Below are 23,655 nucleotides of genomic sequence, written 5' to 3' on the forward strand. Positions count from 1 at the left end.
ACTAGTCATAACTTTAACCAAATCAAAATTTTCACCTTTTGACATGAACACTCATTGCTTAATGTGGCAAGAGGTCCAATTACTCAGGGAAAATCTCGCAATGATCAACTTTTATTTTATTTTTTATGCTAAAGCATCCATGCAACAAGTCTGCCAGCTTCACCCAAGACATTGAAAACATATACAATCAGGTTCACATGTCATACCTCACAATTTATGTGTTAGTGTGCTTGTGGCAATTAAAATCAAAACAAGTGAATTTTCAAATGTCAAGAGTAAGTAACAAGACTTATAATTTTAGCCATCAGATCATGTGTTCAACATTTTAAGCTTAGTAATGAAATTCAAATCACAGTTTCTAGATCAACCAAAATCTCAAGAATGACATGAATATATATTTCAAAATAAAATTTTTTTAGATAAAATGTGTGTGTGTTTCTCATATCCCCAAACTTGAATTAAACATTGTCCTCAATGTATAGAGAAAAATGGAAAGATCATACCATGGAGATGAGAAAACTGGTTTGAATAGGTATGGCTCAAAGCATACCCCCAAACTTAAATGTAGGAACACTTGTCATGGAATGGGGTGCCTCCCAAGAGCGCTATGTTTACCGTCTTCAGCCAGACTGTGTGACTCTCATGCCATTCCCGCATTGTTGTCATTGACATTACCATTCCTCAAGATTGTTACAGCCTTGAGCTCCTCATGACCTCTCGAGTTTGGTATGGTCTGTGACAGAAATTTTCCTCTCTTTCTCTCACTTAGATCCTTAGCCAATTGCCCTACCTGCGCCTGGCTTGACTAGTAGTTGCTTCTAGTTTCTGAATGCTTTGACTAGTCTAAGCATTAATATGCCGCTATGCAGTCAAAAACTAGTGCATGGTTCCTTCAACGTCATTCTTTTTATGCTCAAGATTCTGTTGGACCGCTTGTGGTAAAGCCTGATAGTTATTTCCCTTCTAGAAATTTCTTTACTACCCTTGAGGGGTCAGAACATTCTGATTGTTATTCCATGAGAAATTGGGATGGTTGCATAACCCTGGATTGTAAGTGTTGGAGTATGGATTGTTCTTTGGAGGGTAATTGTTCTGTCCCACATAGTTCGCTTGCTCCTGATCTGTAAATGGAGACATGGGACAAGTTTCAGTTGTATGTTCAAAACAGGAACGTTCATAGCACATACCTCAACTTGTGCCACTTGGTGAACAGGGGCAATGCTCTGAGTAGTCATGGTTTTGACTAGCATATCCAGTTTCCTTTCCATGGTGGCCATTTGAGCATGAACTCCACCATTGATGCTCACTTCATACACGCCCTTCCCCTTGAGTCCTTGTTTCTCTCTGGATGAGAAATGCTAGTTGTTCTCACTTAAAGTCCCAAAGAGCTCTATAGCTTCCTCACTGTTCTTTTTCATAAGCACACCTCCACAAGCTTAATCAACAAGAGTTTTATTAGTATCATTTAAACCCTTATAGAAGGCTTGTACCTGATTGTCTTGAGATAAGTTGTGATGCATTTGAAAAACAGCTCATTGAAATGTTCCCATGCTTCAAAGAAAAGATCTTCTTCTTTCTATTGAAAGCTTTGAATCTCCTTTCTAAGTTGCCTTGTCTTTTGGGTTGGAAATAACTTTTTTATGAACTTTGTAGCCAACTCCTCCCAGTTGTGAGTAGACCCTGCATCCAAAGAATTTAACGAGAGCTTAGCATTATCTTTTAAGGAAAAAGGAAAAAGAATTAACTTGATTCCTTCTGCAGTTAGGCCCTAGATATTCTAAGTCTTGCAAAGATCGAAGAAATCCCTAATGTGCAAGTATGGATCTTCAGAAGGCGTGTGTCTATAGTGTGGAACCATATTGAGCAGATGTGGAGATAAGTTGTAATTGTTCTGCACAATGGGCTGAAAATCAAAGCATGATGGCTGGTCGAGGTTTTGGGGAATGAAGGAACTCTTCATAGGTCTTTGCACTGGTGGGTTCTCAACAAGTTCGTCTTCCATATTTTCCTCAACTTCGAAATCTTCTTCTATATTAGAGTTGTTTCTTTGCCTTTGTCGAATGGTCTATTCAATCTCTAGATTGTATGGAATGATCGCTAAGTTTTGAGATCGACAACCCTGCATGAAAAAGAACACAATCAAATTCAGTAAGTACATTAGCTTAAGTGTTGTTATCTGGCAGAGGAGCGCTCGATTGCTATTGATGTACACTCGATCGCATTGCTGCAGGGCCGAGGCAGAATCAGGAAAACACAGTAGCTTTAGTGTGGCTGTCCGGCAGTAGTGCACTTGATTGCTGTTGAGGTGAGATTGATCGTATTGTTGCAGAATAGAAACAAAATGAAAACCAGAAAACAAAAACAAATTAAAATTTAAACAAAAACTCACACAAATGACAAATGATGAAGAGAACTGTATACAAATCTCTATTGATATTTTCTGTGGAGGCTACGCTTTGACTTAGACATGAATGTCTGAAAATAATTTTTAAAAATAAACCTAATTATGGCTAACTTTTATGAGAAATGCATACAACATCTATCTATTTTTTTTATTAGGAAAACTTCAGTTTAGTCCTTCAAACTTTCACGCGATTTGACAAATCTTTTTAAATTTTCAAATTTTTTACTTTGGACTCTTGAACTTTCAATTGCTCTCAATGTAGACCCCTCCGTCAGATTTTAAACGTTACACGACGTTTATACCCTTGACTTTTGTATAAAATTTCAACTTTACCCTTAATTTCAAAATTTTTTTATTTAAAAAAATAAATAAAAATTAGGAATATTTTAATATTTTTTGGTATTTTTAACAGCTAAAATTGATGAAACGGTCCATATTAAGAGTAATTAAAAGTTCAAGGATTCAAACTGAGAGATTTAAAAATTTGAAAATTTGTCAAATTGCGTGAAAGTTTAGGAAGATAAAGTGAAGGTTACCTTTTTATATTTTATTTTTTGTTCCTTTTAAATTTTATGTGGCATTGTCTCATTACATAAAGGAGTACAATTTTTTTTTTTTTTTTTTTTTATCACGCCGCATCAATTTTAAAAGATAAAAAAAATTAAAAAAAATGGTGTATAAAATTACACTAACAAGTATAGATTAGGCAAGAACCAAAAAGATTTCACTGCTCGTTGCTGCTATTATTAAAAGTTTTTTAATATATGCACCGTTGAAACTTGAAATCTTGAATGGCCTTTTTGTTAATTCTTTTTTTTTTTCTCTCTCTCTCTCTCGAAAAAGTCAAAATATTAACAAACAAATTTTTTTTTTTTTCATTTTACATTCATAAAAAGATTATCAAACACCACAAAATTTCCTACATCAAGAAGATAATCAGAAAGAGTTAAAGGCTTTGCAGCCTTTCTTTTTGTTTGTTACTATTCATTCATTATTTCTCAAAAAAATCAACGTCAAAATATTCTAATTTTTTTTTTTTTTTTTTCACTTTTTATATCACATTATTCATTTTTTATTACTATTTAAATAAAAAAAAATTACTATAAAATAAAACTTTTTCATTTTTCTAAACAACTTTTTCACTTTTTTATACCAAACATTCTTATTATTATTATTTTTTCACATAAATCTACATCAACTATGGGAGTTCGTCTATGCGGCTGCCAAATTGAGGTAGCCAAGTGTCGTCCAACGCGTGGCTGCCTCTTAAAAAAAAAAAAAAATAGAAATGAAATGAAATTTTATTATTATTTTTTTTTCTTCTGTTAGCTAAATATTCATGAGCTAATATTTGCGTTCTAATGCCTCAAAACTTATTTTGAGATTCAAAACTAAAACTTAAGAGTGTAAGGTTAACCTTTTAGGGATGATATCATCTTAAAGAGATTCGGTCATCATAAATTTGGTGCTAATGTCTCAAATTTAGTGCTAATGCCTCAAATTCGGTCATCTATAATCCCCTATAACCACTTTCCTCTTCAATTAAAAAAAATAAAATAATAAAAAAATCTCACTTGGTTGACTCTTGTTAGTCGAAAATCTCTACTACAACTATTGTATCCAAGGAAAATGGTTTGCCAAACATTTTATAATACTCTTTTTTTGATGGTTGCCAGCTCCTTCAAAGCATAATCATAAAAATTCAACAAAAACATAATTGAGATCAACCCACAAAAAGTTGGGGAATGACTTTCTAGAAACATGTCTTGTTTTCCACTCATTGAATTGGTAGGGAGCAAACAAGTCAAGAATGTCTGCTGGGGTATCCCCACACCCACTTACAATCCCAAAGACCTCAGCCTATTAAGAGAAGAACCTCATGGAATGAAGCTTCTCGTGAGCTTCGAAGGAGGAAGTACTATGAATTCAATACCCAAAATTCTTCTTCTCTTGCTAGCTCTCTGCATTTGCAGTGCAGAATCTGCACATCCTTTGGGGCAGTTTTGCAATAGTGATACTATCATTAAAAGTGGTAGCAAAATATCAGCAAATATTGATCGCTTATTATCTGCATTGATTTCCAAAACCTCCTCCAATGGCTTTACTTCTACTTCTTATGGTAAAGGGAAAGACAAAGTTTTTGGGCTGGCTCAATGTAGAGGGGATGTCGGCAGCACAGACTGCACAAGTTGTATTCAAGATGCAGCAAAGCAAATCCGCCATCTCTGTCCAAACGAAGCCGATGCAAGAATCTGGTAATCTTAAATTGTCACTTATCTTAGAAGTTTCAGCTTTAACAAAAACATGGTTCGAATTCGGGACCTTTATTGTCATACCATATTAAGGACAGAGTTTTCTTCCAAACTGGGTTGGATGAATTTTCTCTAACCTAATTTATAAAAATGATATGTATCTTTTTTGGGAAAAATATAAAAAAGCCTTTCAAACTACCAGCCGTTTTCGATTTAGCCCCCTGATGTTCCAAAAGTCATAAAGTAGCCCCCTAAACTGTCGCATTTTGGCCACTCTGTTAGTCAAAACCGTCAGTCTGGACGGAAACTACAAAACGACGTCGTTTGGTTACGGGTAAGTTACAAAAATGTCCTTTTTTTTTATTTATTTTTTTTTTTTAAGAAGGAGCAAAACGCCCGTTTTGCTCCCAAAAGGGTTCACTTACCCTAAGCAAAACGGCGCCGTTTTGCTTAGGTTAATTAAACCCTTGTTCAGCGTTTTCCTTCCACGCCTGAACAAACCTTCTTCTCGACTCAGACTTCATCTTGTCTCAGATGTTGGGTTCAACTCCTCTGGAGAGAAATATGGTTTCATCTCCTTCTCAATCGCTTAGGTTCAACTTCTCATCAGAAAAATCTGGTTGCAATGCTTGCTTTCGTTTCGGATCTTCGAGAGGGTTTACTAGATCTGAGCTTGCAGAAATATAGATTAAGCAAAACTTGCGGCATCTCAACAAGTTGTGTGGGTTTGAAGCTCAGTGAGTATGACGTTTCTCTGATAAACATCGCTTAAATGGATGCCATTATAATCATTTTCAGCGCATTAAAATCCAGTTTTTGGGTTCAATATTCATGAAAGGCCAAGTTTCAATTTCAAATAAACACAAACACCATCGGGAGTTCATTTTAGCTCCGTGAACAGAATCTGTGGAAGAATAGTGCAACTTGATAACAACCTCATTTCACGAAATTACAATCCCACATAATAACACCCTCAAATCTTAGCCTCTAACTATTGGACAATCCTAAGAGAACCGGGAAAAAAAAAAAAAAAAATCCAAGGCAGAAAACAACACCCAAACCCATCTATGGGAATTGAATTTGGTTTTTCTCTGCAGTAGTCATGAAATCAAAGAACGTGAATGTTACAGATCAACAACCCGGCCAGTGGGTTTTGACGGAATGATTTCTGGGTTGGACAAAATGATTTTTGGACGGAATGATTTCTGGGTTTTTGGGTTTTGTAGGACGACGGCGTGAAGACAGGACGACGAACGATTGGCATGAGGGGGACCACCGGCGCGATGGGCTGGATCACCGGAGCTGTGCGTGTGGAGAAGAGAATCGGCCACGGCTGTGCGTGAGGGGAAGGGGGGGAGCTGTGCTGCGTGGGATTGATTGAGAATGGGGAAAATGGTTTAATTAACCTAAGCAAAATGGCGCCGTTTTGCTTAGGGTAAGTGAACCCTTTTGGGAGCAAAACGGCGCCGTTTTACTCCTCCTTAAAAAAAAATAAAAAAATAAAAAAAAATACATAGAAGGACATTTTTGTAACTTACTCATAACCAAACGACGTCGTTTTGTAGTTTCCGTCCAGACTGACGGTTTTGACTAACGGAGTGGCCAAAATGCGACAGTTTGGTAGTTTAGGGGGCTACTTTATGACTTTTGGAACATCATGGGGCTAAATCGAAAACAGCTGGTAGTTTGGGGGGCTTTTTTATATTTTTCCCATCTTTTTTTTTTAAAAAATAACATGTAAGATGCATATGAGTTTTAGTATTATTTATTCTAACTTTGTCCATACTATTAAAAAAACTCTGTCCCCATATTAAGGACAGAGTTTTCCTTCAAACTGGATTAGAGGAAGTTCCTTCAACCTAATTTATAAAAATGACATGTGTCATTTGAACATATGAGATGCACATATTTTTTTAAGGATCCGTGCATGCTACAGCCCGAAAAGACCGCGTTTTGGGCAATAAAAAAAAAGTGTTTTTAAAGAAATAATATAAATATTAAAACGATCAATAATTTAAAAAATAAAAATATTAAAAAACAAAAACTACTAAAAAACTAAAAATAAAAAATGAGGTGGCGAGTTGGCCAAGGGGTGGCCGGCCACCCCATTTTTGGCCAAGGGAGTGGCTGAAGCCACTCTCATGGCCTGTCTAGGGGTGGACGAACCACCCCCATGGCCTTTGGGGGTGGTCCGGCCACCCCCAAAAGGCCAAAAAAACAAAAAAAAGGTTTGGGTTTTGGGGGTGGCCGAACCACAACCAAGAGCCTGGGGGTGGTTTCGGCCACCCCCTATGGCTGGAAGTTCGGCCACCCCCAGGCCCTTGGGGGTGGTCTGGCCACCCCCAAAACCCAAACCTTTTTCTTTTTTTTTTTTGTCATTTTTGTGATGGCCGAACCACCTCCAAAGGCTATGCGGTGGTTTGTCCACCCCCATACCGGCCATGGGGGTGGCTAGCCACCCTTATTATTATTATTATTATTATTATTATTATAGTTTTTTAATATTTTTAGCTTTTTAATTATTATTATTTTTATTTATTTATAATTTTTTAGTTTTAATGAATTTTTTAAACCTAATTTTTAATGGTGGAAAAGGGTACCGTTTAGTAGAAAATTGTACCATTTTCCATTACAGCATGCAAGCCAGATCTTTTTTTTAATAATAAGGACAAAGTTGAAATAAGTAATATTAAAAACTAATGTGCATCTCACGTGTTTAAATGACACATGTCATTTTATAAACTAGGTTGAAAGAAATTCTTCCAACCCAGTTTGAAAGAAAACTCTGTCCCCATATTAAACAACCACAACTTATCTAAAACGCTTAAGCGTATAAAAAAAAATAAATTTAATCATTTAATTTATATTTTAACAGGTACGACTTTTGCTTTTTACGTTACAACAACAAGAGCTTCATTGGGGACCTGGATACATCTTTTGGTATATTCTATTGGAATGTGGCAAACGTGACAGATCCTAAGACTTTCAACAAAGACCTAGGAGCCCTCATGGATGAAGTCAGGAAAGATGCTGTTGAGCCTAAGAATGAAGGGCTTGGGAAAGGTGACACCAAAGTGTCACCATTTGTGACAGTTTATGCCTTGGTTCAATGCACAAGGGACCTAACTCCCCTAGATTGTGCCCAGTGTTTGGCCATTGCTGTGGGGAATTTTGATACCTTTTGCAGCAACCGCAAGGGATGCAGAGTTCTATATAGCAGTTGTTATGTCCGGTATGAGATCTACCCTTTTTTCTTTCCACTGAATTCAAACAACGACAACAAGGCTGATACTCTAATGGCCATAGTTTATCCATAACTTCTTTTCCAAGCTCAGCTGGGAGGGCAAAGAACACAGCTTGAAATGAAGATCTCTGTTACTCTTGGTGTGTGTGAGAGAATAAATGTCAAGTGCTTGATTTCCGGTCTTACTGGCCTTGCTTGTTGTTCATTGTTCTATTTCTTGCTTTATTTTATTAGCTGCAGTTGTATTGTCATTTTATCATATTCTCATTTTATCTCTCCAAAGGCTATTTAGGTTTTCAAATTATAATTTTTTTTAAAATGTACTTCTTATAGATATATTTTTCTTTGATTTGATTTAAAATCTCACTTTTGGTATGTGAAAATCATAGAGCCAAACTCACTTTCAATCTACCCATCTAGTGTAGTCGGACAAATATCTGAGAGCATTCCCAATGAACTCTCTATTCCTTGATTAAAATTTGATTAAAAAAATTCATATTTTGTAGTTTAACTAGGCTCAGATTTCCTAGTAATCGGATATTTTATCCACCTTTAACTGACGGTCTCTAGACCTGTCGACTGTCGACATAGCATCCATTCGAGACTCCGGCCTCCAGTCAAATATTTACAAAGAGAGCACTAAATGCCAACGAATCATAAAGGTTCTGATTTTATGCGAGAGCTGCTGTGATTGTCATCCAGTATGCATTCCGCACCTTGCAAATAACCAACCACTTTTAATTTATTTTTTATTTACATTTTTTTTTTTCTGAGCTCATATTCATATAGTTTTTTTTTTTTTTTTTTTTTTTTTATTTTTTTTTTTATTTTTATTTCTTTTGGTGAGTGGTACCCACGGCATACAAGACACGAATCACGGATGGGAATTCTCAGCCGTTCGATTAGCTTGTTTTTTTAGAGCATCTATAGCAAAATTTATAAAAGACTAATAATAGTTATATTATCAACACCCTTTTTTTTTTTTTCCATAATAATCATTGTAAAAATTTTGCTATATTAAATTTTAATATTTGTTACCGTGAAAGTTCAATGTAGCACATTCTTCTCTCTTAACAAACAATAAAAATTATCAGGTTTAGGATTGGCCTTATTAAATGAAAAATATCTTGTATTAAGCGTAGTGTTTAAAACAATGGAAAAAAGGGGTTAGATTGTTTGTGTTTGAAGTGCTCCTTGTTTTCCCGTCAGGAAGCACATCATGACATGCTCGTAACGGGACTGAAGCTGAATTCATTGCTTTCTCGTTAGATGCATCATTAGGACGGGCTCATAACACAACTTAAGCTGAAGTCTCTGTTTTCTCGTCAGCTGCTTTGTCAAGACGGGCTCGTAACGGGACTAAAGTAGGACTTCCTATTTTCTCGTCAGATGGATCGTCAGGATGGGACACATGACACAAATAAAAAGAAGCTTCCTGGTATCTTGTCAGATGCCCCGTCAAGATAGACTTGTGACGAGGATGAATTCTTTTGTTCTTCCTGTCATGACTGGACTTTTTTCACATTAAGACATGGACATTTCCATATCTCGAATTTGTGAAGTTTTGTTTATCATGTCATAATGTGAAATCCCGTTAAGACGCGAAGAGTAGAATGTTTTCTCTATAAAAGGTTTTTCCTGTTACTGTTCGAAGCAGACTTTTTGGAAAATATTTCTCTAAGCAGTCTCAAAAAATTTTCTCCGAGCTGTGTGTCTCGTGAGTTGTTTTTACAAGAGAGGATGTGGTGAAAATTTTGGGCTGTCCTTTCTCTTGGTTGGTTTATCCTCATTCCACAATACACAATGATTCCCATTGCTACAAGGTGAAAGAGTCTACCGTAGGGTCGGTGAGGAGATGCGCTCCATGAAAATGGTTAGTTAGGAAACAAGTAAGAAGCTTGTTGTTTTTACTGAGTCTAGAGATTCTCAAGGGTTGTGAATATTTTCTACTATCTATAATCTTAATTTTCATATAGTAATTTTCAGGGTTTGGCTTCCGTGGAGTGGTTTATCCCTTTGATTGGTTCAAAGGGTTTTCCACTTCGTCAACAAGTTGTTGGGATTATGCCCTGAATTCCAAAGATTATATATCTGTGTTGACATTTCAAATGTTTATAATCAATATAGATGTTATATTCATTGATTAAAATGAATTGAGCATATAGCATATAAAATGTCTGTTACATGCTTATTACCATGTTTATCATATTTGTTATGCATATGAAAGGTCTTAGGATTACATTGAATATGGCTATGGGTGTGAGTAATCTGGTTATCACACAAGGTCATAGTCCATAATCCTTGTATCCTCAAAGTATAAAGTTCATAGTCAGTAAATCGAACTGGGCATTCCATTTTGAGTAATACTGTTATATATCGAATCTTAGTGATCTACCTTGATCAAGCGAAGTAGTGACTTCAGGATTGATGTGTAGTGTGCTGAGAACCTAAGGCATTGAACGGACCAATGAGTTGTCTTTTCATAAAGATATTGTATATTGAGAAAACAATAAACTCCTTAAAGACTATTTATACCTTGATTCTAAATCCTGAGAAGTTCGTGAACTTAGATGTGAAGTGTTGATTACTTAGATGTATCATAGAGTAAGACTTATCGTCGGTCAACAGAAACTCAGTGCGTTGGGTAATCACATCTTACATTGTGGGAACACCAAATTCAAGAGGGAATCCAAATCTTTTGTTAGTAAACAAAGAGACAAGAAATTTCACTTGAAATAGATTTTATGGATATTATTCTTAGAGTCTTCGGCCGAAGCGTTTTGGTTGGCATACCAAAATATATACATGTGTTTCTCACATGTACGATAATAGCATAAAATCAGTGACTCGAGGATAAAAAGGTAGATAATTAAGTTGTAACGACTCAGGGAAAAGCGTTAGCCACATCTGCGCTATTACTCCAAAATGACTAGTCAATTTAGAGCTTCTCTAAAATTCATTATAAAGCCTAATTTCACCTAGTAACTAAGCAATGTGGGACTTAGCTCCCATGACTATCTTTATAAACCACTCACTCTATGTGGGCTTTTTCTCATCTTCCCAATATCGGACCGGAGTGTTACAAACTTCCCCTTTTAAATTCTTGATGTCCTCATCAGGGCTACGTCGTGCAGTGCTCCAACACCACATGACCTGAAGTTACTAGGTCAGAATGGTCGGAAAAGAAATGCACTCCATGAAGATGGTCGGCTAGGAGACAAGCTGGAGGCATGTTGTTCTTACAGAGTTTAGAGATTTATAAGGGTTTGTTAGTATTTTCTACTGTCTGTAATCTGAATCTTCGTATAGTGATTTCCTAAGTTTTGTTGCCCCACATTGGTTTTTCCCTTTGATTGGTTCAAAGGGTTTTTCACTTTGTCAACAAATCTGTGTTGTGTTTGTGTTAATGTTTCTATTGTTGTGTTGTTTTAATATTGAGCATTGCAATTTTATTTTTCTTTATATAAACTGCATGTGTGCTCGATTTGGAGTTAGAACATGATCCTTGTGTTTTATCAAGAAAAAATAACAAATAGAGAAGAGAAAGACCCTAATTGCCCAAAATAAGCAAATAGAAAAATAACTCTGAAAGACTTAAATTTATTTGATAGTTTAAATTGAATTGGAAGAAAAAAAAAAAAAAAAAAAAAGACTAAATGTCTTTATATAGTCTAGGCATCTCATAAAATAAGAAGGAAAATGAAAAGGCAAACCTAATTAGAAAAGAAAAACAAATCCTAATAAGAAAAGAAAAACAAATCCTTATTGAAAAAGGAAAACTAAAGTATGAATAATAAATCCACTTTTTTATTATTATTATTGTTATTATTATTATTATTCTCCTGCATCAGTTCTTAAGTTAATATTTTTTTGCATGTGTGTGTATGTGTGCATATAACTATCATAGCATGTATGTATATATAACACAAGTTAATATATTTATGCGCATATATTTTATGTATAAACGAGCATTTAATGAGCTTAACGAGTTGAGTCGAATTTACACGAATGTATAAGAGATAACACTTGCAAGCAACCACATTGAAAAAAAAAAAAACACAAACTTTAGTAGTATTCCTTTTATAGCATAAATTTTTGTTATATACATTTACTTAATTCATGTGATCAAGTGAACATTGAAGGGCTCAAGGATAAACTCTGCATATGGGGGATGCTCTTCTTGGATATGTACACCATAACACCATATATGTTTAGACATTTTCCCCTGTACTGAATGCTGGGACATCTTCATTGCTGAAGCCAAATTCTTTCCTTAAACCCGATTAGCAGTCGGCTTTGGCATGACTTCTGGGAAAAGGGATAACATCTCTAACATTAGTTAGCCCAGTGGCCAAGAGGACCACATGGTCGAAGCCAAGACTGAATCCAGAGTGCTCGACTGTTCCATGCCTGCGAAGATCTAAGTACCACTCGTACTGCTCTCTAGGCAACCCCAATTCCTTTATTCTGTCAACATAAGAGAGAGAGAAAAGATGTCAACATAAACCATCGATGATAGCCACAGATTGAACCAAGAAGACAACATAAGGATGTATCACTTTAACTTCAATTGTTCATACATGATGTCATGTGAAAAATAAATGTGAATTCTTTATTTCCTGAGCAACAACAAATGACCTGCCAGCATTAACCTCCCAATTCAAAAGCCATTTGACCATGACTGTTGAACTTTCTGAAGCCGAGTACTAAACCCATTTGACTAATAGGGGGGAGGGCCAGCAGTATCATTGTTTGTGGAACCACACGGATCCAAGGCAAAATGAAGAGTAAGCGTGCGTAACATTTCTTTACAGACAAGAAGTGCTGTCAATAATTAGTTCATCATTTGATTTACTGATCCAGTTGTCAACTTCTACGACATCTGATACAATGAAAGTACTAGATATATATAATGCCCTGACAAATGGCTAGAGAGAGGGTAAAGTAGAATTTCATTACCTTGAATCTAACTTGTCGAAACGCTCCTCATTTTGGCTACCAGAAATCAATGTTCCAGCCTGCAAAGAAATTTTGTCCAGGTTTAACACCAGCCTAAATTAAAACTTGGATTTTATACAGATAGGAAACCTCACTGAAAGGCACTTCACTGTCTAAAAGACACAAACAAACCCATTTTAGCTCACCTTTGGTACAACCATATCAAATGCTGCGACTGTTTTTCCGTCGTCATTCAGGCGTGCATAAAAAGGCTTAGCTTGTTTCGGATAATTGTATATTATTACAGGCTTCTTGTGGATATCGTCCACCAAGTAACTGTTAAGGCACAAATAGGAGGTAAGCACTCACTACATGTAGAGGTCTCATTTCCTACCTTTCAGACACTCTCATATCCAATTATTAAAAAATTGGCATACCTTAGATGCTCTGCTGTTAGAGCAGCACCCCACTCAAGTTCGGTTTCAAATTTCTTATCTGTGACCTGGGAAAGAAACGGTCAAAGAATATTTAAAAGGTAAAAATTATTCTAGGTGAAAATAGTTGACAGACTGATATGTGAAGAAACTTATAGCATGATATACCTTTTTTAAAACGTCTACTACGTCATTGTAGGAGACCTTTTCAACTGTACTTGATATCAATGACTGAAGACGATCAATGCAGGTTTTGTCACTTCGTTTTGAAACAAATGTGATATCATCAGAACAGTTATCCAGAATCCATTTGCAGAGGAACTTGAAAAAGTCATCTGCACAGCTCATTGCATCCTGAAAATTCCTCAAATATTTAATATCAGAAAAAAAAAATGAAGTCTGTCATCGGTATATGAGAAAGGAATACAAAAGTAAAACAGAATTACAATTTCTATTTGGAGATCTAGTTATTATACTCAGCAAGTATAGAAACATGTTTGACTCCAAATTAAACACATGAATTGTTGCAATAAGGGAGTTTACGGGGAAAAAGGTATAATCAGTTAGGGGACTATTCTTCACTATGGAATTGAAGTGCAGATTAACGAGATGAAAATTTTAGAAAGCCAATATCAAGGAGACATAATAATAATATTAAACCAAACTTGATGAATGACCTGAAAGTTGAAACTTAATTTTCAAGAGTCACTGAATGTAGTATACTCATTTTCTTCTATGCGAATAACTATTTATAAAGCATGCATGCAGCAGTAATAATAATATGAAGGAAAAGCTTAATGGTCAAACTCCCTCCTAGGCCCTCACTGAACGGTGAAGTTCACAATCAAGATTATTGCAAAATGAAAGGGTAAGAAGGATGGAATAATTGTGCCCCTTAATTATTCTATTTTTAACCTCTGATTGACAAAAAAAAGTAAGTTTTTCCAGAGACCAACCAATCTATATGGTTTGGTGAGAAGGCCAACAGCAATCAGTCCTAAAGTGGGTCAGTTCCTCACATTATGAAGGATTATTGTCTCCTATTTCAGTCTACATGGGCAAATGGAACTTTTCCGTGATTCTTTTCTTACTTAGGGCTTTTATTTTCTACTTTTTGATTCTATTATCTTAAAAAAATTGTCTGGAATACTTTGATCTGTTTCAGAGTTCAGCTATTAAAGAATAGACTTTGCCCAACATCCCAACATCCCTATATCACAGTTTCACATGACTTCAACAGTATATCATATTCAAAGTTGTCAAGAATAGCATTTAAAGAGACTGACCAACAATATAGGAGAACTATTCTAATCAACCATTTAATAGATAAAGATAGAAAATAATTCACATATATCGTGCTTCCTAGTTCGACTTCACAGACGTAAAACCATATCTTACATCAAAATCAAAGGTCATGTGTTTCTATAAAATATATTCTCCTCTTGCTCAACTATCACTAGATTTGACAGGCACATATCATGTGATCAATTGGAATACTTTAAAAATGCCAGAATAAATTAGCTTATACCTCCAACTGTGAAAAAGCCATTTCAATCTCAATCATTGACATCTCTGCCACAGGTTTTGCACAATCTGCCTGAAATCTGGGTCCAATTGAGTAAACATTTCCAAGGGAACATGCATAGCTCTCCAGGTGCAGGCGACCAGAAACAGTCAGATAAGTTTGGCAGGAGAAGAAATCTTCGGAAAAGTTAACTTTCTCAACCTTTAGTGAAGTTCCTGGTTTTGATTTTTCTTTTGCTTCTAACTGTGATGCTAGTTCATTAGTTTTCCTTAAATCCTGAACTGCGGCAGCCAGTGCTTCCTTATTGCTGTCACTTCTCTTTAGTTCTTCAACCAGATTACTCTTCTCCTTTACAGCAGACTTAATAACTTCAAGGCTAATGCCTTCAATTTTAGTATTGGCATTTGGCTTCCCCATTTTAACTGCTTTTCCGAAAAGAGTCGTAACCAGGAATTTTTCAGTAAATCCTTCACTGTCTGTGGTCGTGATAATGGGTACTTGCATGTAAAGGAACCCATGGTTATGGAAGAATGTATGACTTGCAAAAGTCAGGGCATTACTAATTCTTGTAACAGACGCCACCTGGATAGTGTGAAACATGTCAAATAAAGTAGAAAAACATTAATTGGCTCTGATTGTTGTGATAGAAAACTACATTGCAAGAGTGGACTCTTTAATAAAGGTAAAAATATTAACAAGCTGTGTTACTGAAGTATTCACATGATAAAGGACAAAACAGGCTCATTAGCACATTCTATTTCCTAGAAGTAGTAACTTAATAATTCAATTCCCACAATTCTGAACATAGTTAAGAGTTGTTATCATTTACTTTCCTACATAGGCTATGAATCATTGAAATCATTCTAGTATAATTTCAAACATGGAGAACTGGAAAAGTATATTGGGAATGCATAATACAACAAGAGTTAGGCATACTTTGCTCTAAGTTGCTGTTAGCTATGTTTATAGTATGGTCCTAAAGCCAATAATAGCATGGATCATATTGGTCAAACATTTCATGAACACAAAAATTATCTCAACACTCAGCAGAAATTATAAATGAATACTATAAGATTGGGCTACATCTAAAGAGAAATGTTACACTACACACTCCCACTCTCACATTCCTAAATGCATACTCTCTGACGTGGTACTAAAAATCACCATTCAATTTTGAATGGATTACTATTGAATTTTGGATTAAATGGTGATTAGTGCAACGTCAAGGAGTGTGGGTGTAGAAGTGGGAGCGTGTGTAGCATTTCTCACAAGGACTAGCCAAGAACAAGTAAAATAAATACAATAAAATTGTAATGGGATTTTCAGTTTACCGTAGTTGTCCGAGGTCGGAAGTGGGAACAATCCCTTAGCATATCAAATGGTAATTTTTTCTTTGATAATGGATACTTATCATGTTCCACTGTCCCTACATGAAGAACTTTCTCTGCTTTAAGCTCGATGACATGTTTTCCCAGTACTGATGGCTGCACCAATACACCTTCCACCAGCATACAAGTTCCAGTTGGCAGGAGCTGGCTGATGGGAGCTACAGCAGCAACTACAACAACCTGAGAGATTTTAATCGGTCAGAAAGATGATATATAATCTTAGAGCTGGTACATAACTCAACTCAACTAAGCCGTAATCCCAACAAATTGGAGTTGGCTACATTAAACCTTTTTCCACTTGGCGCTATCTAGTGTCATAAGAAAACAAAATGACTTAAACGCACTATGTGCAGTCCCACCCAAAATTTGAAAGAAAAGATAAAATTTGGAATGTAATACCTCAAAACTGTGGGTTTCAGAGTGTAGAGTAGAAGTAAAGGACTTTTTTGGGCCCTTAGAATCGTACAATATATTTTGGCAGGGCAATTTTGCAAGTATTGTTTCTATTCATACATGCAGAATCTCGTACAATTGTTTTTCGTTTATTGTATGTCTTCAAATCATACCAGGAAGGGGGTTTAGGCTCATGAGCAGAATACAGTTGGCTATAATTTAAACTTGGATACTTTCAAGAGGAATTTACAATCCCATTAATCAGCAGGCATATCAACAAGCATTGAGGATGCATTGCACGAACGAAACATAAAAACTGAAGATTACTTTCAAGAAAAATAATGATTGATACTATGTTTGATAACAGCAAAATAGGAACAGTTGTAATATCATAAGGAAAAGAGAGAAAAAGGTTGAAGTACCTGAAGACAAGCAACACATGAACCATCACTAACTTGCAAAAAAGCAATCGAAGGCGATGGGGGTGCGGGTGGGCCGGGTGGCCTAGGAATCACTTGCTCCAACTTTTCGCGAAGATGGTAATTCCCACCACCAAAAACTTTCAGAATCGACCTGAAAAAGGGTATCCGAGACTGAAGAATTTCAACACAGCTCACATCTTTCGATCCCGTTTCATCAACCCTTTCATCGGTTTTTGGCCGTGGCGGTGGCAGTGGCGGCGTCGCAGGCTGTTCCGTCACCGCCTTGGAAGACCTCACCCACCCCCCTATCACAACTCTCTTACCAACCAATCCCACCCCGCCATCTCTGCTTCCCAGTATAGTTTTCAAGACAACCCGGTTCGAGTACTTGAAACGAGTCACGTCCACCGGAGCGGAAACCGCAGGTTGTTTCGTGGCCATTTAGAGGTGAAAAAAGAGAGAAAAGAAAAGAAACAGAAGAATATGGATGGTGGGTTTCGGGAGCTGAGCTCTGTGGGTCGAGTTGAGGATGGTAGGTTTCCGGAAGGGACATGGTGGATGGTGATATAGAGGAGAGATTGGATGCTTTCCTTGGGAAGCAACGTTGAGGAGGAAGAGGTTGGAGGGAAGGGGAAAGGGATTGTTTCCCATTTTTGGTTTCTGTAAATCAGAAAGACAGAGGAAGAGGAAGATGTTTGGTTTTGGTTTTCTTCAAAGTTGGGACAACGGTAACCCAACAATATTGATAAATGTCTCGTGCCTTTTTCTTTTAAAAGTTTTTACTCATTAGTTTGTTATTTGAATATTTCCGGAGGAGAAACACAAACAAGATGGATAATATTAGACTTCTCAACATTTTTTTTTATTTTTTATTTTTTTCTAAATAATCTGATTCATTTAATAAATAAATGGATTTATATTACTTTTTTTTATTAAATGAATGTAAGGTTCAGATCATTTGAGAAAAAAAAATTGAAAAAAAGTGTTAAGATATTTAGCTGCCCTCATTAAGTATATGAGAGAGAAACTAATGGCAATCCACATTCCATGATATAATCAAGAGAAATGACTGGCGCCACATTTACGTTCACTCGTATTTTTTCAAAAAATATTAGAAAAAAGCTATTGAGAGATGGAACTTGAAAATGCTTAACATTTATCTAGGTTTAGGGTGTGTTTGGTATTGTAATTTTATAGACAATAAACATAATTTTAAACTAAATCGTAAAAAATGAATTGTTTGGAATTGCTTTTTTAAAAAATTAGCAGAAAATTTGTTTATCTTTATTTTTTATTTTTTCAAATAATAGGTAAAGAAGTGTTTTTTGAAAACGCACAATTTTAAAGGCTAAAATGCGATTTTAAAAGTCAAACCATGATTTTACAAACATTTAATTGTGTTATTAAGACTGAAATTGCACATTTTAAAATTACCATTTTAAAATCGCACTTTTTAAAATTATAAACCCAAATGAGCTCTTAATTGGGCAGCACTAAGAGAGTAGTGGGTTGCATAGTTATTGTAGTTCTTATCAAGAGAAGTATGTAAAAAGAGAGGGAAAGGACCATTTTTTTTTTTCTTTGTTTTTTCAGCGACCAAGTCGGCATGTTCCCAAGTTACAACTCTTGCCATTTCGAACTTGTCCAATTGTCAACTTTTTATATATATTTTTTTCTTGCTTAAGATAATGGAGTAGCAAAGTAGGATTCATGCTTTATCCTAACAAATTGAGATACAACAAATCTTGATTTTTTTTTTTTTTTTTTCAATTTTGGTATTATATCATTCTTTTGAGGGTAAAACAAGTTCCATACATCATAGGTTATGTCAAAATGTGTGTATTTATATGAGCGTTAGATCTAATGGTTGTTCGTGACCGGCGCAATTATGTTTGATTGGTGTGTCACTATAAGACATATATCATTAGTAGCGTGGGCTACCTGATATCGGACTCAATCAGGTGGCTAGTGTTATGGACAATAACGTCTAATATCTAGAGCACCGATATTATGTTACAGGTAGGGGTGGCAATTTGGACACGATCCACGAACCCGACACGAAGTTACAGGGTTTGGGTCATAAACGGGTCAACCTGTTAATTTTTGTGTCAGGTGGGTCAACCCACTTGACCCGCAGGTAACCGGCTTTTTTAAAAAAAAAAAAAAAAAAAAAAAAAAAGTGAAAAAAAAAACCATTTGTTTCTTTTTTCTTTGTTACTTTGTTTTTGCTAGCTCTCTTGGGCTATTTTTTTCTTAATATGGTTCCATCTTACTTGGTAAGTGATTTGGTGTTATGGGTTTAATTCCAAGAGATGGAGTTGCTATTTGCTATTTATTAAACTTATTAGAGACAACTCCCAAAGCATTTACCATGTAAACTTTATAGTTTAAAATTTGCTACTTGCTATAATAGAGTTGAAAATTTGCTAATCTTTGTGAAGGCTTTTATTGAATGCATTTGGTAATCTAATAGAAAATTAAACCTATTGTGTTTTTATCACATTGTGAATATTCTTATTAAATGCCAATTATCAACATTTTTCCTTCAAAATGGTCGGGTCGGGTCAACCCGATACAACTCGTTCTTTTCAATGTGTCAAACGGGGTCGTGTCAGGTTACCCGATAATTTACAGTGTCGTGTTTGGGTTTTGCTGTTTGACCCATTTATCTAAATGGGTCGTGTTCGGGTTGAGGCTAAACGGATGACAGGTCAAGCAGGTCAGGTTCGAGTTGACCCACCAACCCGTTTTGCCACTCCTATTTACAGGTCCTTTGGGATAGTGCCAACCCTACTAAGAAAAGGTTATATCTTGGGTATACCATATGAAGTTGAACTATGACATGACCATCATAACTATAGCATGTACTATATCTATATTGCATCCATGATCATATGATAACTATTACCTCATAATGTCGCATGTGATTAAAAAAAAACTGAATTCATCATTTAATGACATGTACATCATGTGCATTTATACTCACTAAGTCGTCGGACTTACTATTTTATTTTATTTTATTTTTTCCTTATATGTATTATATGTTGTTATAGATAGCTTAGCTAAAGATGGATTTCAAGAGGCATCCGATCATTGTGAAGGACTTGATCCAAATCATTTTTTGAGGACTTTGACCCTGTGTAGCTCAAGTCCGCGTGGGACGTTGATGGAGCTACTCATTAGGATATGATCAAGATTATCTTTATATTGTATCTTGTTAAGTGTAGGCTTTAGTTATGATCGGAACAATTAGTTCTGGTATGTGATATATTTGAATGACTAGTCTTTCACCTCGGCATTTGGTGGTCTATATATGTCATGATACTTTAAGTTTCACTCTGGTTATTTTTTATTATGAATTTAAATTGTAGTTATCTCTGTCTTTTAGTGAAAAGTCTTCCGCTGTAAACTCTTTTCGGAGATAATGAAATCCATGAGTCTTGTTCCTGGTGGAATAAGGCTGTGAGGCGAACTATTGAGGCAATTATTAGATAATTGATTTCACTAGAATGTTACAGGCCTCGATATCAAACATTCGGTATACAATAGTTGAATGTTTGACCAGATGCCATGGAACATTCGATGGGCACTAGAATGCTTGCACAACTCTAAAACTCCTACCTAACACGTATCCTACCTTAACCAAAGTTTGTAACAACTTAATAAAACACATGTTATACTATATTAACGTGATAAATCTTGAAAAACAATAGTAAGTTCATAACTTTTGGGAAAATTGTTTACTTTAAGAAAAATAAATTATAAATGCATTATGTCATACTTAAGACTTGTAAAAATCATGGTAAATCTCATGGATGGTTCACGGTTCACTTCATTCTCTCCCTAGAATCTCCTAATCTCACTATGGGTGAGGTGCATGGGGATGAATGAGGTATGAAGGGTCATGGGGGTTGCTTTTTTATAGGAGTAGGTGGAGTGGATAAGGCTTGATGAGGTGGCTAATAGGTTAAATTTATTTTTCAGGCTTCATCGAACATTTGGTGTACTACCTTCGAACATTCAGTGTACTGTTTTACTAACGGTTCTAGGGTTTTTATCAAACCTTCCAAGGAATCCTCAAACGTTCGAGTCCAGGGTTTCGTCAAATGTTTTAAGGGAGCTTCAAACATTCGACCAGAATTAAAATAATCCAAAATTGATTTTGGATTTTCACATAAAATGATTTAGACCCCTTCTTAAATTACGAGTGTTTTATAAAATATGAATAATATAGATAAATCCATTTGTTTTATTATTATTATTTGGGACATTACATCTACAGTAGCCGACAGACCATCGATTCCCCCCACCTTGAAAGTCCTGCTTGACATAATTGCACAACGATGAGCTTCACATGTCCCCCATGTAATGCCCGAGAAAAATCAATTAACTAGTAATTGACTTCATGGTTCACATCTCAGCCTTATTTCTCTCGAAACAAGACTCAGATCTCATCCTCTCCAAAGAGAGACTGTTGTGGAAAACTTTTAACTAAGGGACAGAGATAGCAATTATTTAAACCACAATCATAATAACCAAAGCAAAACTGAAAGCATCATAACATAGATAGATATCCAAATGTATCGGTCAGAGACCGGTCTCCAAATATAATACATAATAGGAATAGTTTTTCTAAATAAACTAAGGCCAACGTTTAACTAAATAAAGTATAAAGATGATCTGGAGCAACTCTAGACGAGCAGATTCGTCGGCATCCCACATTGACTTGAACCAAACAGGGTCCAAGTCCGTCATAATGACTAGGTGTCTCTTCGGATCCATCATAAGCTAAGCTAACTAAACAGCGTAGTTGTACATAATGAAAGGGAAAGAATACAAGGATAAGTCCAACGACTTAGTGAGTAAAAATGCACAGTATGTACATGTCATTTGAATGATGAACTCAATTGTTGATAAATCACGTACACCATTATAATGTGACAGTTTATCATTGATGCAATATATATTATTCCTAAGGGATTGTTGCCGCACAATCGTAAAGGCCGCTAGACGACCACAATCTCATTGAGCCATAACAATAATAGCTTAAGGGATTGTTGCTATACGACCATTGGATAATCATAATTCCATTGAATAATACCAATGAAAGCTTGAGATCCAGTTCAAGTGCTATTGCTAAGGGACTATGATACAACTGACATGTTATTGTTGGAAGCTTACAAAGTATATGCATTATAAGAATTAAATCATAGTTCAAACTATATGGTCTACCTGATATATTACCCATTTTCAACAAGGTTGATGCTCATGAGGAACCTATAATATAATGCCGATGCTCCGACCATTGTACGCTACCGTTCATAACTAGAAGTCCGGCTGAGTCCGACCTCGAGTGGCCCACGCTACTAATAATGTACGTCTTATAGTGACCCGCCAATTTACATTGGGGGTTAGTGACGTGTGGCACTGTTCCATTTATTAATTTAATTTATTTTCCATTTTTTTCATTCTTCATAATTTTCTTCTCCCTCAGATTATTTATTTATTTATTTATTTATTTTCCACACTACCAGCTGAAATCTTCATCTTCCACACTACCAACTCAACACTGTCACACCTAGGTTCCTCTGTGTTTTGTTTCCTCACGTTTCCTCTGAAATCTTCATCTTCATCTTCTCACTTTTTTCCTCACGTTTTCTTTTCTTTTCACAAGGCGTTTTGCGTTTTGTTTCTTGAAGGTAAGCGATCGATCTGGGTTCCTCTGTGAACACAAAACAGCAGCAAGAGAGAGAGAGAGGAAGACGAGAAGAAGAAGATATGAGGGAAGCAGATCGAGACGAGAAGACGATCTGGGTTCTTCTATAACAAAGAAGAGAGAAGGAAAAGAAAAGAAAAGGAAAAGAGGAGTGGGTTTCAGGAAAGAAGAGAAGAAAGTGGTTTAGGGAAAAGAGGAAAAGAAGAGAAGAAAGTGGGTTTCATGAATCTCTGTCTCTCTCTTGTTGTGTGCGTGAATAGAAAGGAAGAAAGAAGAAAGAAAAAAGGGCCAAAAAAAGAGGGAGGTGTGAGCAAAAGGGAGAGAGTTAGCGATGTGTGAACAGTAACTCATCACTAATTAAATTTTAAAATTTTTTTTCTCTAAGAAAAAAAATAATAAAAAAATTCAATTAGTGACGTCACTAGTCACTAATCACTAATTAAATTTTAATTTTAAATTTTTTTTCCTCTTTCTTTTATAAAGAAGAAAAAATTAAAATTCAATTAGTGACGTGTGAATGTTTAGTGACGTGTGAACGAACACTGACAAGTCACTAAATTTTTTAGTGACGTTTTACTCTTTGGCACGTTACCATTTGATGACACTTTGAAAACCAAAATACTGTAGACACGTTACAAAAGCCTTAATTTTTTCTAGTGAAGAAAAGGGTATTTGAATCTAGCACAATAAGGGGAAGGATTGGCATTGGATTGCCAACCGCCGGCATACCCTGTGAATTTCCTGCATATGTTATCCTCAATCAGATTATTGGGAGGCGGTTAAGTGTACTGACTGCACAAACAACATGGCACATCTCCCCCGTATCAAACTCCTCCCGGCACATCAATGTAAAAATAGCAACATGTGGGAAACAAAATCCTGATCAAACATCATTTCCTAAGTCACAAGAAACATATTTGAGAATTTGTTCTCTGAAAT

At 35.8% G+C, this 23,655-nt stretch overlaps 2 protein-coding genes and 1 non-coding gene across 4 annotated transcripts; 2 read left to right on the forward strand and 1 right to left on the reverse strand.

Moving 5' to 3' along the window:
• Positions 1-1,445: 1,445 nt before the first annotated feature.
• LOC132167742 (cysteine-rich repeat secretory protein 55-like) lies at positions 1,446-8,083 on the forward strand. Of its 2 annotated transcripts, XM_088513889.1 has the most exons (3): positions 1,446-1,458; positions 4,317-4,659; positions 7,532-8,083. In XM_088513889.1, exons 2-3 carry the CDS (start codon positions 4,325-4,327, stop codon positions 7,971-7,973), a joined length of 777 nt encoding a protein of 258 aa, XP_088370015.1. In that variant the 5' UTR covers positions 1,446-1,458; positions 4,317-4,324; the 3' UTR covers positions 7,974-8,083. The 2 variants fall into 2 exon arrangements, with proteins under 2 accessions (XP_088370015.1, XP_059434750.2); XM_059578767.2 differs by lacking the exon at positions 1,446-1,458 and having other exon boundaries at positions 4,325-4,659.
• LOC132168287 (small nucleolar RNA R71) lies at positions 1,507-1,609 on the forward strand. Its single transcript, XR_009438805.1, has one exon. It is a non-coding gene; the product is annotated as a small nucleolar RNA R71 (small nucleolar RNA).
• Positions 8,084-11,952: 3,869 nt separating the features above from the next.
• Positions 11,953-17,721, reverse strand: NS2 (asparaginyl-tRNA synthetase 2). The gene is made up of 8 exons (XM_059606578.2): positions 17,001-17,721; positions 16,129-16,365; positions 14,801-15,379; positions 13,441-13,626; positions 13,276-13,340; positions 13,045-13,174; positions 12,860-12,918; positions 11,953-12,367 (listed from the first exon to the last, which is right to left on the reverse strand). Exons 1-8 carry the CDS (start codon positions 17,439-17,441, stop codon positions 12,184-12,186), a joined length of 1,881 nt encoding a protein of 626 aa, XP_059462561.2. The 5' UTR covers positions 17,442-17,721; the 3' UTR covers positions 11,953-12,183.
• Between the last annotated feature and the right edge of the window lie 5,934 nt (positions 17,722-23,655).

The sequence above is a fragment of the Corylus avellana genome, chromosome 2 (assembly GCF_965113065.1).
Source record: "Corylus avellana chromosome 2, dhCorAvel1.hap1.2, whole genome shotgun sequence".
Lineage (NCBI taxonomy): Eukaryota > Viridiplantae > Streptophyta > Magnoliopsida > Fagales > Betulaceae > Corylus > Corylus avellana.